The 20,420-nt window shown below is 41.8% G+C and overlaps 3 protein-coding genes across 3 annotated transcripts; all 3 read right to left on the bottom strand.

The window, feature by feature from the left end:
- Positions 1–4,463: 4,463 nt before the first annotated feature.
- LOC117469561 (histone H3) lies at positions 4,464–4,913 on the bottom strand. Its single transcript, XM_034113999.1, has one exon. The coding sequence runs from the start codon at positions 4,872–4,874 to the stop codon at positions 4,464–4,466; it is 411 nt and encodes a 136-aa protein (XP_033969890.1). The 5' UTR covers positions 4,875–4,913.
- A 1,867-nt stretch (positions 4,914–6,780) lies between these two features.
- On the bottom strand, positions 6,781–7,486 carry LOC117469572 (histone H2B 1.2-like). The gene has a single exon (XM_034114013.1). The coding sequence runs from the start codon at positions 7,469–7,471 to the stop codon at positions 7,091–7,093; it is 381 nt and encodes a 126-aa protein (XP_033969904.1). The 5' UTR covers positions 7,472–7,486; the 3' UTR covers positions 6,781–7,090.
- Positions 7,487–8,982: 1,496 nt separating this feature from the next.
- LOC117469570 (histone H2A-like) lies at positions 8,983–9,419 on the bottom strand. The gene has a single exon (XM_034114010.1). It carries the CDS (start codon positions 9,411–9,413, stop codon positions 9,030–9,032), a length of 384 nt encoding a protein of 127 aa, XP_033969901.1. The 5' UTR covers positions 9,414–9,419; the 3' UTR covers positions 8,983–9,029.
- Positions 9,420–20,420: the final 11,001 nt, after the last annotated feature.

Below are 20,420 nucleotides of genomic sequence, written 5' to 3'. Positions count from 1 at the left end.
TGTCTGTAATTATCTATATCAGTTTCATCGTTTGTTTTATATAGTAGAGACAAGACACCTTCATAAAATGAGTCACCCATACAACCACTGCTGAGACCTTCATTAAACATAGAGGTCAGTAAGTTTAAAACATCATCAGATAATAATTGATAAAACTCAGTGGGCAGGCCATCAGGACCGGGGCTCTTACCGACATTCAGCTCTTTCACCGCCTGGATCACCTCGTCTTTTCTAATTTCACAGAGAAGGAAATCAAATTCTTGGATGTTGTACGGAGGGATTATTCCCAACAGAATTTCAACACAGTCCGTTTCAATGTCTATTTTTTTATATGCTTCAGAACATAAATCTCTTATCACTTCCCGTTTCTGTTTTTCATTACACACAATACAACCTTCTTGATTTTTTATACATTTGATGAATTTACTTTGGATTTTCTTTTGGTTGGTTTTAATGGCTTGAGCCAAGTTGCCTCTTTGATCTATTTCAGATGTATGTATATTATATGATTCCTGGTTTAATTGATCAATTTCAGTTTTTAATTTAGATATATTTTCTTTTACCGTTTTAGTTTTAACTTTCATCTGCTTTAAATGAATGTATTGTTTGATTAATGATTCATATTTAATATTATTTGCTTTATTGAGTTCCCTACATTTAAATTTGAAAAAACATTTTAACCTATTTTTTAATGTTTCCCATAATTTGATGTCAGATATTTTTTAGGCACTGTGTGTTCAGTTTCAAGAAGCCTAGTGGAAGGGGCTCCGGAGGACAACGACGTTTGGGCCAAAAGATGATCCGAAAAGTCACTAAAAATGGTTCTGTAGTTGGTTACAGAGAAGTGATTCGATACATAAATCCTGTCTATACGGGTTTTAGTTGTTTTGTCATATCTCGTGAAATCCATTCTAAAGGGATTCAGTGAGCGACAGACATCGATTAGGCCTGCATCGCTGCAGATTTCTTTCAGCAGTTTTCCTTCCGCCCTCAGTTTAAAAACATATTTTCAGCCAATCAGCGTCGTCAAATATGATGGTCACAGGGCTCCTACGTGAGCGCCCGGTGCAGTCTGTGAGTTGTTTGGACTCGTATCCAAGGAGACAAAACAGGAAGCTGTCATACACTCTGGAAGCTACCATTAGCAGCTCCGTTTTTGACATAAAAATGGAATTATGGATCATCAATCATTTTTCAAAGTGACAGACACATTGGATTAACCTATGGATTAACCTTCAGCTGCGTTTTTCTCGTTTTTGATCAGAATTGTTATTCTGCAAAAGGTGAGCATATCTCCATGTTTTGCTACCTAAAGCTACGTCGTGTGATGTCTGTATTTGCTTCCCCTGTCGCGAGTTCTGATCGCTCAGTGATGATACTTATATTTCTAGAATATGTGGAATCTCAGTTTGTAAGCTTGTTTGTGCATATCCGATAAGTATATCGATTGATTTATACCTAGAGTGCGTTAGCATTTTTTCGCTCAGGGCTCATTTAGACGCTTCTTGTGAGACTTGTGTTTTGTTTCGGTAAACATGGTTCATATCATCAGTTAGATGCCTTTCCTCTGAGTAGGACACATGAATAGTTTATTACATTTTAAGAAGCCCTGAGACACAGTTTCGTGAGAAAAAAAACGGGGGGAAAAAGCCCCATAACAGGTTAAATGGGAATTAAATCAGTGTTCCCAAAGCCCCGGTGTTCTGCAGTTTGTGTGGGCCTACTGTACTGTTGCACAGTTTATGCTGTAGAAACTATGTCCAGGACAAGGTGTTTGGAAGTTTTGGAAGATTCATAGCTAACCACACTGAAGTTATGGAGGTATTGATCAGTCTTCTCATATTTTTAAGCCTCAAATTGTCCTTCTCCCCCCCCCCCCCCCCCTCCCCCCCTCTAACATCACCAGAAGTCATGATTTAAGGGGTCTTTTCTCAAAAAAAATTACCGGGGGAGCATCCCACCGGACCCCTCTAGTATTGTTTGATCACCATTTCCACAGCCCCACCTAAAATATTTTCCACCAGCCGCCACTGTACATAAATGTTCCGCCATTTTCCGATTCACAAAACATTGCGTACCGGCGAGGGAAGTGCGTACGGCACTTCCTACGCCTGTTTCCCTTTATAAATCACAATCGACTCGTAACGCCCATATTTGCCTATACATAGTCAAAGAAACGCCCATTCATTCATTCACTCTGACTGACTGCATGAAGAAGATCGCAGGAAATAACGATAGAACAGCTAAAAAAGACATCTCACACCGTGTCAGATTTTGGTTATTGTGGGGAGGTCGAGATAAATCATATTGTTTGGTGGATGCAGTTTGAACCAGAGTAGCAGCATGGAGGTCGGATCGTCACCAAAATAAATAAATAAGTGGTCCGAAAAAAGTTAATGACAAAAAAAATACACATAACCTTCCTCAGGCAGTGTGTTTGTACCGGGGACAGGAGCCCCTTGATGAGAAACTGTAAGAAATTATCGTGGAATCCCTCAGGAGTGGAGTCATGACGACTGGATCTGAATTATTTTTGTTGTATTTGGTGGTTTGTGTTCCAGCTGTCGATCAGCAACTATATATCCATAATCCACCAGTTAAAGGAAATACAACTAATGGGTTGTGTTATATTAGCTGTACAATTTACCACATATGGTGTTCTTAGTTTCCATACCTCCTGTGTTTTACGAGCGACTTATCAAGTCTTGGCAAACGGCATAAAACACGATTAAACGTGATAGTGTAGTGCCGAGAGAAGGGAGACGGAGGCGGTGTATCAGAGTTGCAAATCTCTCTTTATTGGAGAGCAGAAATATATAAAACCATGCTCGTATCTACAACCTATAGAAATGCAAAACGGCGTCAGTTTATTCTGTCCTCCTGCTTACCGCATCATTTATGAGAAAACATTTCATAACATTAACACAACATATTCGAGGTGGTTTTAAATAGCATCCGTATTTATTTATTTCTCCAAGTTATGTTTTTGTGTGCACTGAGGAGTCTCAAACAGGCGTTTGTTTAATCATTTTAAGATTGGCTTTAATCAATGTTTGAAAATGAATTCTTCATATTTGATAAATGAGAGGTAACATTTTATTTATGGTATTATTTCCACATATTTCTCTCCATTCTTCCTTCTGCCAACGGTGTCGCAGTTTCTCGTCTCTCCCGTTTGTGTGCTTAGTGCGTACGCATGGGTTAGAGTTTGCGTGGAGGACAGCACATTTTCCCGTCAAGTTAGTATTTTATAAATCGCAAACATTGCGTAGAAACTGGCGTACGCCATTTTTTGAGCGTATATCCCTTTATAAATGAGGCCCCTGGTCTCAGGCGCCGTTTACACGAGGAGAAAACTGCTTGTATCTGCATAGTTTCGCGTGCGTATAGCCCTATTATTTACACGAGGCCGATAGAAACTGACCCCACAAACGATAACGGGTCCAAAGGTGGATAGATTTGCAAACGAAACGCTCTGGGGGGTCAACCGAGTCCGTGTAATCACCTCTATACCAATATTTCCTGAAAAAATAACGATTGCCCCACCTCTCCCCACCTCTCCCGCTCACTGCTGTAGCAACTATCAAAAATAGCTGTGTTAATTAAACGCACAAGGGGTTCTTGAATGAAATAATATTATAAAAGGCAAACCAGAATTGTTAACGCCCAATATACTCCTTAAACAAAATAAACAGAGTCAGATTTCATGCATTGATCCATTATATTGACAATTTTCCAGCCAAACAACACAAACAAAATTAAAAAGTCCGCTCTGCGATACACCAAACTTGTCTTTACTGCCTAATCCAGGCCATTATTGTTCATTGCTCCTGCGCCTGTTTGTAGGCAGAGGACCGGCGTGTCCCAGAGGAGCGATCTCACCCGGTGTTTGTAGAGAATATCTCTCTTTCTGAGCGCGTCCTCTCCACAGAGACGTGCTTCTTGGTCGGTCGATGCAATATCCACAGATTCGGTTTCTTTCAGTTAACTTCCCCGTTGCATTTATCCATATGCTGTGGAAATTACTATATCCCGCTGAATACCAGCAATCGCCACACACACTTCCTCCTGTCAGTAGCTACTGCTAGTGCTACTGCTACTGACCATGCTACAGATATTAGTGCAACATCTACAGCTCCTCTACCACAACCATCAGCAACAAGTGGACATGGAGAATTACATGAACTACATGTTGCTAAATACACCGCGGGGCATAAACAGAAGGGTAGCCATGGCAACATTGCTGCGGGGCTGCTCCAGGCTGCTCTTCTTCGCTGCTTTTGGTGTATTTTGGCGAAAGTTACAGCGCCACTTACAGTCCCGGCATATGTACTACAGCGTTTCCAGCGGTCTCGTTTGAACAGACACGTTAAATGAAACGAATGCATGTGAATGGAAGACTTTTTTGAATACGCATACTGTGCATAAACCCAAACGTTCCCGTGTGAAGGAGGCCTCAGTCACTAAGCCCTCTCCCCGCGGATGCGGCGGGCCAGCTGGATGTCCTTGGGCATGATGGTGACCCTCTTGGCGTGGATGGCGCACAGGTTGGTGTCCTCGAACAGGCCGACCAGGTAGGCCTCGCTGGACTCCTGCAGAGCCATGACGGCGGAGCTCTGGAAGCGAAGGTCGGTCTTGAAGTCCTGAGCGATCTCCCTCACCAGGCGCTGGAAGGGCAGCTTGCGGATCAGCAGCTCGGTGGACTTCTGGTAGCGGCGGATCTCCCTCAGAGCCACGGTACCGGGCCTGTAACGGTGAGGTTTCTTCACGCCGCCGGTGGCCGGGGCGCTCTTACGGGCAGCCTTGGTGGCCAGCTGCTTCCTGGGAGCCTTTCCTCCGGTGGATTTACGGGCGGTCTGCTTGGTTCTGGCCATTGTAGTTTCTCAGTGTTCACAGCGAGAGGAGGAGTGCTGTGTCTGTGAGCAGCGGATTTATGAAGGAGCTGCCGGAGCAGGCCGGGAGACACGTGCGCTGTAGCTGCTTTATTATTTTTTTTTATAAAACTTTATTTTAAATTATTTGGCAGTACATGATATACACAAGTTACATTAATAATACACATAACACACAATGCATACATATATAAATAACATAAACAGAGAGCACGTCCATATTCCAGCGAGACTCAGTTCGGTCAGAGACTCAACATTTGTCCAGGGTTTTTCTTCTTAGTTCGTTGATAAGTTGTCCCACATGAGGCGACCTTTTACAGCACATGTTTGCTCTTTATCTATTATTTTATCTAGTATATCTGTTAATCTATTCATTATTTTTTTTTGCTAGTATCTTATAATCAGTATTTATAGTTAAACGTCTGTAATTATCTATATCACATTCTTATCTATGTCTTCCGTTACTGCATTAAAATCTCCACCCAATACAATTCTATAACCCACCGTTAAAACCTCTCCAAGTTTTCTAAATACCTGTAACCCACTTGTTGCGTCAGGGGCAGTATAAATACCAACAAGTCGACATTTTTCATTTCCACAAAAACAATCCACCACAAGCAGCCCCCCCGGAACCACGTCGCCCTCTTCTTTTTTTTTTTTATAAAACTTTATTTTAAATTATTTGGCAGTACATGATATACACAAGTTACATTAATAATACACATAACTCACAATGCATACATATATAAATAACATAAACAGAGAGCACGTCCATATTCCAGCGAGTTCGGTCAGAGACTCAACATTTGTCCAGGGTTTTCCTTTTTAGTTCGTTGATAAGTTGTCCCACATGAGGCGACCTTTTACAGCACTTGTTTGCTCTATCTATTATTTTATCTAATATATCTGTTAATCTATTCATTTTTATTATAATCAGTATTCATAGTTAAACGTCTGTAATTATCTATATCACATTCTTATCTATGTCTTCCGTTACTGCATTAAAATCTCCACCCAATACAATTCTATAACCCACCGTTAAAACCTCTCCAAGTTTTCTAAATACCTGTAACCCACTTGTTGCGTCAGGGGCAGTATAAATACCAACAAGTAGACATTTTTCATTTCCGCAATAACAATCCATCACAAACCACAAATGCCAACTTCATCAGCTCCGCCATCTCCGACGGAGACAACACATTCTCCCCCGTGCCACATCTTACACTCTACATCTCTAAATTAGCCCGTTTTTCTATTTCGTTCAAGTTTCTGCTTCCAGGTCTCTTTTTTTTAGAGACCTCAAACGGGGCCTCCCTCTGAGCCTCACTCGGGGGTCCGGATAATCCGGAGTCGGAGAAAAAGACCCCGAGTGACTCTCAGGGGGCGAGTAGAGGGGCATGCTGACTCGCTGACCAGCTGTAAGGCTGTCAGGGCTAGAGTCAGATCCTGGGCTTTCGCTCACACTCTCATAGTATTTATCATCTTCAATCTCACTGTCAGAGCTGCACCCACTCTCAACTGTAGCTGCTTTACTATTGGACAAAGTAAACCACTCCTCCACAGGGGATGATCCGGGGACTCTCGAAAATAAACGTTTGTTTTGTTTATGATTTTGTATAATAAAACCTTAGGTTTGTTTAGTTGAGCTGAGCAAAAATGAATTGTCCCTTTCTAAAGTATAACTATGATTCAATTTTTGTGAAAAAAATTGAGAATGTAGTCAACTCCCAAACGTTAAATATGAGAATTAACGTTTGGGATCCAAAAATAAATCATTAATTGATCATGTAGTGTTGCAGAAACAGTCTTTAAATTGCACCACCTTTCAGTGTGAATGCAAGACATTAATCATGGACTTCTGCAGTAAAATTAGAACCCTTTATAAAAGTATGAGTTTATTTGTATTATTTATTTCAAACATGCAAAGCATTTTGTGTTTTTGACATTACTAAACGGTGAAGTGTTCTCTTCTTAAACACAATCACTTTGTATTACCTGTATCAATCATTCAGAGTGAATGCTTTAAATGTCAGCAATAAACACAATTTGAATTGTTGCTTGAGTTCTTGAGTTTGTGGTGGCAGAGGCACGACATGTAATATAAATGTGTCCATTTATTATCGCTAAATATAACAGGATAAGCTCTTTGGATGGGTTTGGTGGCTCTTAAAAAAGCCGTTGTTTGCGGTGTGTCGGGTTTACTTGGAGCTAGTGTACTTGGTCACGGCCTTGGTGCCCTCAGACACGGCGTGCTTGGCCAGCTCTCCGGGGAGCAGCAGGCGGACGGCGGTCTGGATCTCCCTGGAGGTGATGGTGCGGCGCTTGTTGTAGTGAGCCAGACGGGAGGCCTCCCCGGCGATGCGCTCAAAGATGTCGCTCACGAAACAGTTCATGATGCCCATGGCCTTGGAGGAGATACCGGTGTCGGGGTGCACCTGCTTCATCACTTTGTACACGTAGATGGCGTAGCTCTCCTTCCTGGACTTTCTCCTCTTCTTGCCGGTCTTGCTGGCGGTCTTAGCGACGGCTTTCTTGGAGCCCTTCTTGGCCGCTTTCACGGGGGGTGCGTCTGCAGGCATGATTACAGGTCGAGGTCTGATAGCGCTATTGACTGCGCCGGGTAGAGCGGTATATTTATAGCCACCCTATGCAAATACAACTGCGTTGTTGCTCGCATCGGATTGGTCGTTTTCCAAGGTGGATGTAGCGTATTCTGAGGTGGACTGAGCATGCGCAAAAAAGACAGCTGGGAGCAGTTTTCTTCCAAGTTATATAGCTAACATGCCTCTTACCAATTTGACTTAACACAGACTAATGCAAAGTTTCTTCTTCCCACCAGGCCAACAGGCACCCAAAACATATATATGTTATAAAAGCCAATTAATCATTCCAGAGTTTAAGTGAAGTAAAAATGATGTTGTCATTAGCCCGCAGGTTATACACAGGCTTGATGATGCACAATTAAAGACAACGTTTCTGTGTTCATGCTAACACCCACGTAGTTGACGTGAAGTGTGAAAATAAATGGATTGCGTTTCAGACAACCAATAATGATGCTGTGAGAAATAATTTCCTGACTATTGAAATACATTTGGACTTTGTAATTCATGGTATTTACTTTAGGGCTTTCCCAAGTGTTCAAAGCGCCTTACATTACATATTAGACATTAATCCATTGATTACTGTGGACACTACCCACAGGACACACACTGTCAGAATCCACCGTGGTATCTGATATATTTAATTAAAATATTCATCTTGGGTAACAGATAAGGAATGATGAAAAAAAAGATGAAATGTTAAATACTTATTTGTAAGTTAGTCCCGTTTTAGAGAAATTAATTTTTTTTAAAGTGTACCTCTCTTCAAGTGTTTTATTATATTTGACTCAAACATGAGTTATCTTAAAAGACACATAGTAAAAGGAAACTCTTTATGTAAATTGGGTGGCTCTTAAAAGAGCCTTTGGTTGGTCGGTCTGACAGCTGCTTATCCCCCGAAGCCGTACAGGGTGCGGCCCTGCCTCTTCAGAGCGTACACCACATCCATGGCGGTCACAGTCTTCCTCTTGGCGTGCTCGGTGTAGGTGACGGCATCACGGATCACGTTCTCCAGGAACACCTTCAGCACACCGCGGGTCTCCTCGTAGATCAGACCAGAGATACGCTTCACTCCGCCGCGGCGAGCCAGACGGCGGATGGCGGGCTTGGTGATGCCCTGGATGTTATACACCTGTTGTAGAAGGATGGAGCAAGTAGGAGCCAAGGTCCCTCCAGTGCTATTTAACTGCATGACAATAGTATCAAATATAAAGTTCTGTCTCTCCATATACACCTTTAATTCTGGAAATACTGTGCTACACGTGTTATTTTCATATACTGTTACACTGATCACACACACTGGGTCAACTTGTACAGGGGTTTGAAGTAGTTATGAACCCAATAGGTTTAAAGTATTCTCATAATAGCGGACCTGAATTAGTAAATGTTTTGAAGCTCTATGGAAACGGCAACGATAGTTGAATGAAACTGTCCAAAACTATATAATAGAGGCACAGGTTTGATGAAGGAAAGCTCTCTGGACAGAAGTGTGTGGCTCTTAAAAGAGCCGTTGTTTGATGAAGCGGGTTCAGGGTCTTCACTTCTTGGAGGCCTTCTCGGTCTTCTTGGGCAGCAGCACAGCCTGGATGTTGGGCAGCACGCCTCCCTGAGCGATAGTCACTCCTCCCAGCAGCTTGTTCAGCTCCTCGTCGTTGCGGACGGCGAGCTGCAGGTGGCGGGGGATGATACGGGACTTCTTGTTGTCCCGGGCGGCGTTTCCAGCCAGCTCCAGGATCTCAGCGGTCAGGTACTCCAGCACAGCGGCCAGGTACACCGGGGCCCCGGCACCGACACGGTGGGCGTAGTTACCCTTCCTCAGATGCCTGTGGACACGGCCGACTGGGAACTGGAGCCCGGCCCGGGAGGAGCGGGTCTTAGCCTTGGCTCGGGCCTTTCCTCCGGTCTTCCCTCTTCCTGACATAACTGATATCTCGGGTTTACAACGAAGTGTGACTCTCTGCTCTCCACAGCGGCTCTTTATATCCACCAGCTGCTCTCTGATTGGCCATCAGTGGGGGTATCGACGATCGTCCAATCAGAAGGGAGCTCACGTAAAGACGTCTCCTTCCAGTTGATACTAAAAGAAAGACACTAAACCTGGAGCCATTCGAGTAAATGCAATGAATATATTTATCATATCTGTCAGATGACCACAGTGTTAACAATGTAGACCTATTTATTTATTGTTCATCATATTACAATGTGTCGCTAACAGGCTACAGATGCAGGCAGCAAGTAAAGAGAAAGCGAAAAAGATGAAGTTATACAATGAAATAATATCAGCACATGATAAAACCCAAAGTAATTCTAACAGTGAAGTGCTATTAAACCCAGGTCTCAATATGTTATTACTTTATTGTATTCAAATGACAAATACATTTAATAAATCATATTAAGCTGTCTGTGGCTCTTTCCTGCTGTAACGATGCAAATTTCCCCTCTGTGGGACTAATACAGGTATTCTGATTCTGATCATATTGTTTCTAGTTGTAAATCACTGCTATCACCTGAGCAGATCTAATGGACCTAAAGGCAGCTTTATTCTTTGTTGATAAAAGGCTTATTGATTTTCGAACAGAACAGTATAGCTTAGTCTTCTTGTTAAGATACTGTGTATTTAGAAACACTGCTTGTACAAAGTGCGTCTTCTCCGAATGAAATCAAAACACGAGTCAGTGAATGATGGAGATAATCAGAATGAAAGATGGAAGAAACATATTAATACCACACTGTACTAAACTAGAAGTAAAAGCTGTGCAGTAAACATGTTCCTTCAAGTGTTCACATTATCATGAAAAGGTGGATAAGGATGTCACAGACTGAGTGTTATATCATTATATATAATATCACTTATTAGTACTACTTGTACTACATGTAAGAGCAGGATGTTATGAAACTGTTTACTTCTGATTCATTCTTGTTTAATTGATTTGTTACCTCTTGAAAATCTCTTTCCACATTGTTGTGCGATACATTCCTCGTTGAGATTATTACTGATACTGCCTGCTTCTTAGTTATTCCATCTTTGGCTGGTACAAGAATATGTATCTAACTCTATGTTTACTTGTTATCTCCCACACTTCCTTCTACATGTTACACTCATTTCATAAAGAAGGAGATAGGGAAGGGGTTAGTGGATAGTGAGGTGGGCTGAAGGTTGGAAAGGTTGTGAGTTCAAATCCCGCCAGGAACACCACCACTAGTGTGCCCTTGAGTAAGGCACTTAGTCCTTAGTTACTCCGGGGAGAATGTCCCTGTAATTGGTAATTGTAAGTTGCTTTGGCGTCAGCTAAGATAAAATGGACCTTTATTCATCCCTGTGTGGAGCAGAAACAGAGTGAGAGTGAAACACAGGACAGCACAGATTCACAAGGATAGAAAATGATACACAAATAAAATAATATAGTAACTGTTAAGATATTTACATATTTGGGTTTGGATTGTTAGATATATTTACATGTAAGTGGGCAGGTCTTTGTACAAACAGTACCGTTACTGTCACTGGGTTACAGGTTTGGCCCCGGCTGTTCAGCCTGATGGCTCCAGGCACAGAGGACTGTCCGAGGACGGATGAGTCTGAGGGTGGACGTACTCCTCATATTCATATCCAGCTGAATGTATACCTGTTTTCTTTATCAGGTTTTATTTTAAAATTGTAGTGCTGTATTTTATATTGTGTAACTTTCCTGTTTGGGACAAATAAAGGAATTGTGATGTACCCCAAAGCTGTTTGTCATTTTCAATTTCTTTGACGATATTTAAAAAAATAAATGTCACTAGGTGTTTATAAAGTCTAAACATATCTGAAATATTTTGATTTATTTTTTCAAAACAATGTAAATGTTATTTGCATTATATCATGATGTATGCGCTTTTGTCTTCCTCTGATTTGTCGCTTACAAAATATCAATTAATAAATAGCACAACTTCCACTCTTATTCACATGTTTTAACAGATGAAACATTCAGGAGAGAGCTCTGGAGGACATGTGGTGGCTCTGAAAAGAGCCTTCTGATGAGGAGCTAACGTTTACTTCTTCGCTGGTTTTGCAGCTTTGGCTTTAACCACCTTCTTCACAGCTTTCGTGGGAGTCACTGCCTTCTTGGGGGTCACAGCTTTCTTGGGGGAGGCTGCCTTCTTGACCACCTTCTTCTTCGGGCTCTTTGTGGCCTTCTTCACGGGGGTTTTCTTGGCAACTGCAGTGGGACTCGAACTTGGTTCTCCCTGATTCGAAGTCCAGCACTCTATCCACTGAGCCACATATATGTAGAGAGTAAGTGTTCGGTTAGAAACCTGAAATAAAATCAGACAGCTCTTATGATTACATCTGGATGAAATAGAGGTTATTGTGGTATCTGCAAACACAATGTTTGGATAAGACTGACAGATGATCACTAGAGACCAAATAGTAGCCTTTATCTGTTTTAAAGGAAAGACACTCATTATTTAAATTACAAACTAAAACGAACATGGTGTAATTTAAATAGTCAATATTCCCAGTTTTAATACAAACTTATAACTGTGACAAAGTTCTGTTTCAAGGTAATACAATATGATAGAAATCACCAATAATACTTACAGGTGTTTTGTACATTTTTAATGATCAGGAAGTCTTCATTATATTCTTCATCATAACAATTGTTCATTATGAGATTGATGTCATATTCTTTAGGAACGTAGTTGACTCTGTTGTGAAATGAATGTAAAAGTTGCCTTCTTATTTGACTGATGCATCAAACCTCTTGGTGGTAGAACTATTGAACTATAGCCAAATACAGTCAAGTAATCCATAATGATCCGTTTGGTCACTTTGCCTCAATCACAATGTTATGAACTTTTTTTATTGGCATAGTAACAAACTATATTATGGCCTTTTATTATTTTAGTATAGTTTTTACCTTTACATGAATGGAAGTTGATATGAAATGTTCTGTTGTCAGATTGTTATAGGAATGGTTCTTGATTACCTTCACAATAATAATATATGAGTTAATAAGCATAAACCAACCAAATGAAAGGTTGGACTAAACTCCAACTCACCCTTTAAATCTCTATCCCACTGTTTTTCAGTAGGATGGAAAGTTCCTATCTTTAAACTATTATTTGTTTTTTTCTCAAAACAGATTAGATTTTCTGAAGTGAATTTAACTTTGTTCCATGTAAGGTCATTATTAAAAGGTGATATTAATTTGTTTAGGGTTGACTAAAATAATGAGAAACATTTAATTTGGATAATTTAGTGACAGAATAAGAAACTCAATGCTGCTCTACTCACCTGTTCCATAGTTTCTATAAAGTGAAACAGTTGTAACGATATATTTTAGTAAACTTAAACAACCTTCCCCAAAAGCTATTAGGGAATATTCCTATTACTTATGTTTCAGAACTGCATTACATGGTTATATAAATAGTTTGAATGATTCATGACTGACATTAGCTTGTGTTTACACTGACCTGTTACTCATATATTAATGTCTTTGTAACTTCAGTAAACCTCAACAATTTCCCTTGTTTCATTCATCACGGTTCAGTAAACTAAGTAAAATATGAACCAGTGTAATCATTATAATAACGTAGGATTGTAACTCTTTAAAAAAGGTTTAGTGGCTCTTAAAAGAGCCGTTGTGTTTGGGTGTCCTGGGGCCTCATTTATAAAGGGATATACGCTCAAAAAATGGCGTACGCCAGTTTCTACGCAATGTTTGCGATTTATAAAATACTAACTTGACGGGAAAATGTGCTGTCCTCCACGCAAACTCTAACCCATGCGTACGCACTAAGCACACAAACGGGAGAGACGAGAAACTGCGTCACCGTTGGCAGAAGGAAGAATGGAGAGAAATATGTGGAAATAATACCATAAATAAAATGTTACCTCTCATTTATCAAATATGAAGAATTCATTTTCAAACATTGATTAAAGCCAATCTTAAAATGATTAAACAAACGCCTGTTTGAGACTCCTCAGTGCACACAAAAACATAATTTGGAGAAATAAATAAATACGGATATGCTATTTAAAACCACCTCGAATATGTTGTGTTAATGTTATGAAATGTTTTCTCATAAATGATGCGGTAAGCAGGAGGACAGAATTACGTCTAAACTGACGCCGTTTTGCATTTCTATAGGTTGTAGATACGAGCATGGTTTTATATACTATCACGTTTAATCGTGTTTTATGCCGTTTGCCAAGACTTGATAAGTCGCTCGTAAAACACAGGAGGTATGGAAACTAAGAACACCATATGTGGTAAATTGTACAGCTAATATAACACAATCCATTAGTTGTATTTCCTTTAACTGGTGGATTATGTATATATAGTTGCTGATCGACAGCAGAGGCCTGTACTACGAAGCTGGATTTTCGCTTAGCCGGCTAAATTCAGGGAAATCTCGGGCTTTCCGGTCCTACGACGCTGGTTCTCTTTTTAGCAGGCTAGATTTCCATGGTAACTTATGCTGAGCGGCAAACCTGCTCCGGAGCAGGTTAGGTGGCAGGCTAAGAGATCAACTCAGTGAAAGCACTGCCTGCTGACCAATCAGAGCTCCGTGTGCGGAGTTTAAAGCTATCAATTCATATTACAGGATAGAGGAAATACAGAAAAACTGCCGTTGCAGGAAAGACTGCCGGCCAAAATCAACTGACTGTGTGAACGTGAAAATTAATAGAATATCCCCTCCCATCTTCAGAGCAATCTGACTATTATAACATTAGCGTTAAGAAAGCTTACTTAAATATCTGCCACGACATAAGTAACCGGATCAGAGTAACATTAAGTACAGTCCGCGGCACTGTGAGTGCAGACGTAGATGTGTCCCATTATCATTCATATCATATCACATCATAATGTATCATATATTTCCTTATTTGAGTCAGCTTCTTGAGCCGTATCTGGCCGTGCAACACTCACAGTGTCACATACTGTATGCAGAAGTATTATTTTAAGCAACACATTAAGTTGACGAAACACTCGAGTCAAATTCTCCTAATTAAAGTCAGATCCACTCGTGTCTTGGACGGGGCAGTGATTTCATAAACCTGTTAATGTACGCATTCAAACACTTTTTCTTTTACCAGCTGTATTCACCTTGCAGGTGCAGCTATGTGGCTTTTATCCTGGGTAAAGTGTTTAAGTCATGGATGTTTAAAGTTTAACTTCTTCATATTTGACTAATATTAAAGTTCACTTTTCATTCAGGAAGTATGACGCTGCGCTGTCAGTACGCTTCTCCGTGTTTGAGATTGGTCGAATGCTCCAAATACCACCCCTTTCATGTGAACGCACACCTAACTAGATAGGACACGGCGGCTTGAGCGATCCACTTGATAACCAGCGTCGTAGTACAGTTTAGCGCCAGCGCGTATGTTTTGGCTTAGGCCAACCGGCTAACTCCAACATATCCAGGTTAGGTTGAACCAGCTTCGTAGTACAGGCCTCTGGAACACAAACCACCAAATACAACAAAAATAATTCAGATCCAGTCGTCATGACTCCACTCCGGAGGGATTCCCCCATCATTTCTTACAGTTTCTCATCAAGGGGGTGTCTCCTGTCCCCGGGACAAACACACTGCCTGAGGAAGGTTATGTGTATTTGTTTTGTCATTAACTTTTTTCGGACCACTTATTTATTTATTTTGGTGACGATCCGACCTCCATGCTGCTACTCTGGTTCAAACTGCATCCACCAAACAACATGATTTATCTCGACCTCCCCACAATAAACAAAATCTGACACGGTGTGAGATGTCTTTTTTAGCTGTTCTATCGTAATTTCCTGCGATCTTCTTCATGCAGTCAGTCAAAATGAATGAATGAATGGGCGTTTCTTTGACTATGTATAGGCAAATATGGGCGTTACGAGTCGATTGTGATTTATCAAGGGAAACAGGCGTAGGGAGTGCCGTACGCACTTCCCTCGCCGGTACGCAATGTTTTGTGAATCGGAAAATGGCGGAAAATGTATGTACCTATTTTTGTGCTTTGTACTACGTAAGCAACCTTCCTACGTCAATCCTACGCAAGGCGTTATAAATGAGGCCCCAGGTCTCAGGCGCCGTTTACACGAGGAGAAAACTGCTTGTATCTGCATAGTTTCGCGTGCGTATAGCCCTATTATTTACACGAGGCCGATAGAAACGGACCCCACAAACGATAACGGGTCCCAAGGTGGATAGATTTGCAAATGAAACTCTCTGGGGGGTCAACCGAGTCCGTGTAATCACCTCTATACGAATATTTCCTGAAAAAAATAACGATAGCCCCACCTCTCCCGCTCACTGCTGTAGCAACTATCAAAAATAGCTGTGTTAATTAAACGCACAAGGGGTTCTTGAATGAAATAATATTATAAAAGGCAAACCAGAATTGTTAACGCCCAATATACTCCTTAAACAAAATAAACAGAGTCAGATTTCATGCATTGATCCATTATATTGACAATTTTCCAGCCAAACAACACAAACAAAAATAAAAAGTCCGCTCTGCGATACACCAAACTTGTCTTTACTGCCTAATCCAGGCCATTATTGTTCATTGCTCCTGCGCCTGTTTGTAGGCAGAGGACCGGCGTGTCCCAGAGGAGCGATCTCACCCGGTGTTTGTAGAGAATATCTCTCTTTCTGAGCGCGTCCTCTCCAGAGACGTGCTTCTTGGTCGGTCGATGCAATATCCACAGATTCGGTTTCTTTCAGTTAACTTCCCCGTTGCATTTATCCATATGCTGAGGAAATTACTATATCCCGCTGAATACCAGCAATCGCCACACACACTTCCTCCTGTCAGTAGCTACTGCTAGTGCTACTGCTACTGACCATGCTACAGATATTAGTGCAACATCTACAGCTCCTCTACCACAACCATCAGCAACAAGTGGACATGGAGAATTACATGAACTACATGTTGCTAAATACACCGCGGAGCATAAACAGAAGGGTAGCCATGGCAACATTGCTGCGGGGCTGCTCCAGGCTGCTCTTCTTCGCTGCTTTTGGTGTATTTTGGCGGAAGTTACAGCGCCACTTATGGCGCATTTCCATTGCAGCGCGTAGCTCGCTTTAAGCGTGCCGTGTCGTGCCGTCCCCTTTTTTGGTTGTGCTTCCACTAGGCCTCGTTCCGGCGCGGCACGGCGCGGGGCCACTTTTTCCCCTCTTTTCTGGCCCTAGAAAATTGTGGTTCTATCGAGGCCACACTAGCGGGCCAACAACTGGGCGGACTGCTGATTGGTCAGAGAGAATCGTCACAATTCTCGCGCGAGTTGATCATCCCTAGCGTCGCATATAATGTGATGCTTGCAGCATTTTTGAAAACAGAGAAGCTAGAAATGTCAAAAAAAAGCACACCGTGGTCCGTTGACGAGGTCACGACGTTCCTCCATCTTATAGCAGATGATAAAATACAGCGGGAGCTCGACGGCACAACACGGAACCTAAAAGTTTTCCAGGAGGTCTCTGCACTGTTGTCCGTACGCGGATACTCAAGGACTTTCCAGCAGTGTCGGGACAAATTGAAAAAGCTGAAGAGTGAATATCGAGCCGTCAAGGACCACAACGGCCGGAGTGGTTCGGATAGGAGAAGTTGGAAGTGGTTCGATCTGATGGACGACATTTATGGCCATAGACCGTCCAGCGTTGGGAGGGAGGGAGGCCTGGACTCTGCAACCGCGTTGCTGGAGTCTCTGCATGGTAAGTCTTTGCTCACGCTCTGTTATTTGCTAGTCTATTTTATCCTTACATTTAAGTTCTACAACCCATGCTTGTATGGATCCCCGAAGAGCTACATAGCTAGGGCAGATAGCATTAGCTAGAGCTATTGTTTGCTACCACCACGTGTGCCATTGTTTACGTTCAGTTTTTCTTTTCTACAGTTGTTGTTGTTGCTATTTAGTATTGTGCTGCAGTAGTTTGTGGAATTAACAAGTCATGTTGCTGTTATAGATGATGCCATTGTCTCGAGTGAGGAGGAACAGTCCCGAGTAATGGGTGATCCGTCCTCGTCGTCGTCGTCGAATCCAGAAGGGACCCCAACTCGACCCCAGACACCAGGCCCAACCGAACACCCGACAACTCAACCACCAACGCCGAGTGCCATCGCGACACCGCAGCGTGTTCTAGGTAAGAAATAGGCATGGCAAAACGACTGCAATTGTGACTTTTTTTTAAACTTTAGATCATCCATAGTCAGTAAGTAAAATAAGCTATACCAGTGTGTGGAAGTGCTCTGTTACAAGTTACTAGCTAGTAAGCAGCTAGTACAATTTTGTGTGACATCCTATTATATACATATATTTATATTCATTATCAACAGGCTGGACATAATGTAATTCACTTTCACAATCATTGTGTGACCTGTACCTGTCCTGTGTTTTTCATTGTTATTGCTAATTCTTATTGCTATAATTATCTTATCATCATACAGGCAAGAGGAAACGAGGAGGAGACGAGCACCTGGCACAGGAGGAACGGCACCATGTACGGAGCCTGGCCCAGGTGGATCGGCACTGGCAGCTGACCATGGAGGAAACTGTCCGGGCAAGGCAGGAGGAAATGGCCTTCAGAAGGGAGGAGAGCGCTCAAACGCAGGCATTTAACATAGCCTTCCTGTGCACTCTTGGCCAGGTTGTGAACAGCCAACGTGGCCCGTCTCTTCATGAAGATGACCAACCTCTATAATTGCCACAGCAGTGTCTTGTACATGTTTTACCCTTTTTTTTTTTTTTAATGCCATGCCTTTTTATGCTGCAGCAACATTTTTAAATTTTGTACAATATCTTGCCTTTTTATGCTGCAACACATTATTTTATTTTGTACAATGCCATGGCTTTTTTATAATTCAATAAAGTACTTCTCATCTTATCTCTTGTTGATAAATGCATCGTCTGATTTCCTGCCATAATCTGATTAACCAACTGATTTTAGGGACCATGTAAACAAAGTCACTGGGTTGCCACTCACACACACTTTTGTCATCCAATGATAAACAGAAATGAAATGTACACGTTTCATTAAAGGCCTTTAAATCAGCAGAACAAAATCACTGATAATTGTGTCTTAGTCCAACCTTTAAAAAAAAAATGCACATATGCACATAACTTTGAGGCTGAAGTTATAGGCCTATATTTGTTCTAAATAATAATAAAAATAGGCTACTAATAACATTTGGGGATCTAACATTGTACATGAATTTATAAAGCAATAAGAAACACCAGTTAGGAAAAAGGGCATAAGATAAAAAGGGAATTTGAAGAATAGATTTAAAGCAAGAAATAGTTTGCTAGCTTGAGGTCCTCCTCTAAAACATTGTTTGGTAACTGACACATTAAAGTCGAAAACTACCTTTTATAAATAAACTGGAAGGGGGTATTTCGAAAAAAAAACGGAAAGAGGATGATAAGACATCATTTGTATTTGTTTAGTTTACTTGGATATTTGCTTAATTTAGAGATTTTCTTTTCAGGATCTGATATTTGCTCAACGGTTCTTATGGGGCAGTACTTACTGGTACTTGACATTCTAATATTTACTAAATAGTCAATTCTGATAACATTTTTTTGGTTTAAATCATTTGACAAACACATCTATGTGAAAGAGAAAAAAAGATTTATTTATGTTCAACACAATGTAGTAATAATAAACACAAAACAAAATGTCACTACCCTTAAATGGCCCACAATCTTTCAATTGCTATTCAGGTAGCGCATCAAACCCTCTCTTATGTCAGTGCCCCCCTCCTCTGCACCTTGTGCCACTGCCACCCCAGGCTCTGCTGCTGCTGCTGGTGCATCCCATTCATCATCGTAGGCCTCTCCATGAGTCTCGCAGAGGTTATGCAGAGCACAGCATGTCAGCACCATAGATTTCACAAGGTTCACATCACAGTCATTCCTTTTCATGAGGCAACGCCACCTTCCCTTCAGTCTACCAAATGCGTTTTCGACCACTACCCGTGCTCTGCAAATGCCCTTGTTGTAGATCACATGTTCTGCTGTCAGCTGTCTATTGTCAGGGAACGTTTTCATGAGCCAGTTTTGTAAGGGATAGGCATTGTCTCCCAGGATGTAGTAGCCAGCATTAACCCCACCAATGTTCCTGGTGCAAGCTGGAAAGTAGTTGCCACGACTGGCCAACTCCCACAATGAGGACAGCCTCAAAACCCGAGCATCATGCATGCTCCCAGGCATTCCTGCAAACACATTCCAGAAATGTCCCCTACCATCAACAACTCCTTGAAGGATGATGGAGTGCCAGCCTTTACGGTTAAAATAGTCACAGTGGTATTCCTGTGGTGCCAAGATGGGTATGTGTGATCCATCAATAGCACCTACACACTGTGGGAGCCCCCACCTCGTCTCAGTGTAGTCGGCCATTTCTGCAAACTTCTCCCGGTCTGGTGAACGAATTAGTTCCGGCACTAACAAAGTCTCTGCAGCAGCACAGAAGTCTTGCACACACCGGCACACAGTTGTGTTGCTCACCCCGAAAAGATGCCCAATGCTTCGGTACTCTGAGCCGGTCGCAAGCTTCCACAGTGCGATGGCCACCCTCTTCTCTAGAGGTATACACTTGCGGAATGATGTGTCCTGTCTCTCCATCGCTGGCCGCAGTTTGTTGCACAGGTAGGTGTATGTGTCCTCAGACATCCTAAAGTTTTCCACCCACTGAGTGTGTGTGAAAGACGGAACAATCACACCCCACCACTCGGTAGCTCGGTCGAGCATCCAAACACATGGTCTGCGGCGGCGACCTAACGTCTGAAATACACAAACAAAAGCATACATATTTTAATACGTAAAAGTGGTAGCTACAATTAATTAAATACTTGGAACACTTTGGTCGTATAGTGAGCGTGAAACACATTGCTAGTTAGCGAACGTTAGCTTACCGAGTAGCGTTGAGTCGTGCCGGAGTAGTCTCTGCTGCTTTCTGC

This window comes from Trematomus bernacchii, unplaced genomic scaffold (assembly GCF_902827165.1).
Source record: "Trematomus bernacchii unplaced genomic scaffold, fTreBer1.1, whole genome shotgun sequence".
Taxonomy (NCBI): Eukaryota; Metazoa; Chordata; class Actinopteri; order Perciformes; family Nototheniidae; genus Trematomus; species Trematomus bernacchii.
The sequence above is the reverse complement of the archived record's forward strand: the minus strand, read 5'-3'. Positions and strand labels throughout refer to the sequence as shown.

Excerpts from the sequence above, each read along its gene's own strand:
- LOC117469561 (XM_034113999.1), bottom strand. The coding sequence starts at position 4,874 with ATGGCCAGAACCAAGCAGACCGCCCGTAAATCCACCGGAGGAAAGGCT.
- LOC117469572 (XM_034114013.1), bottom strand. The coding sequence starts at position 7,471 with ATGCCTGCAGACGCACCCCCCGTGAAAGCGGCCAAGAAGGGCTCCAAG.
- LOC117469570 (XM_034114010.1), bottom strand. The coding sequence starts at position 9,413 with ATGTCAGGAAGAGGGAAGACCGGAGGAAAGGCCCGAGCCAAGGCTAAG.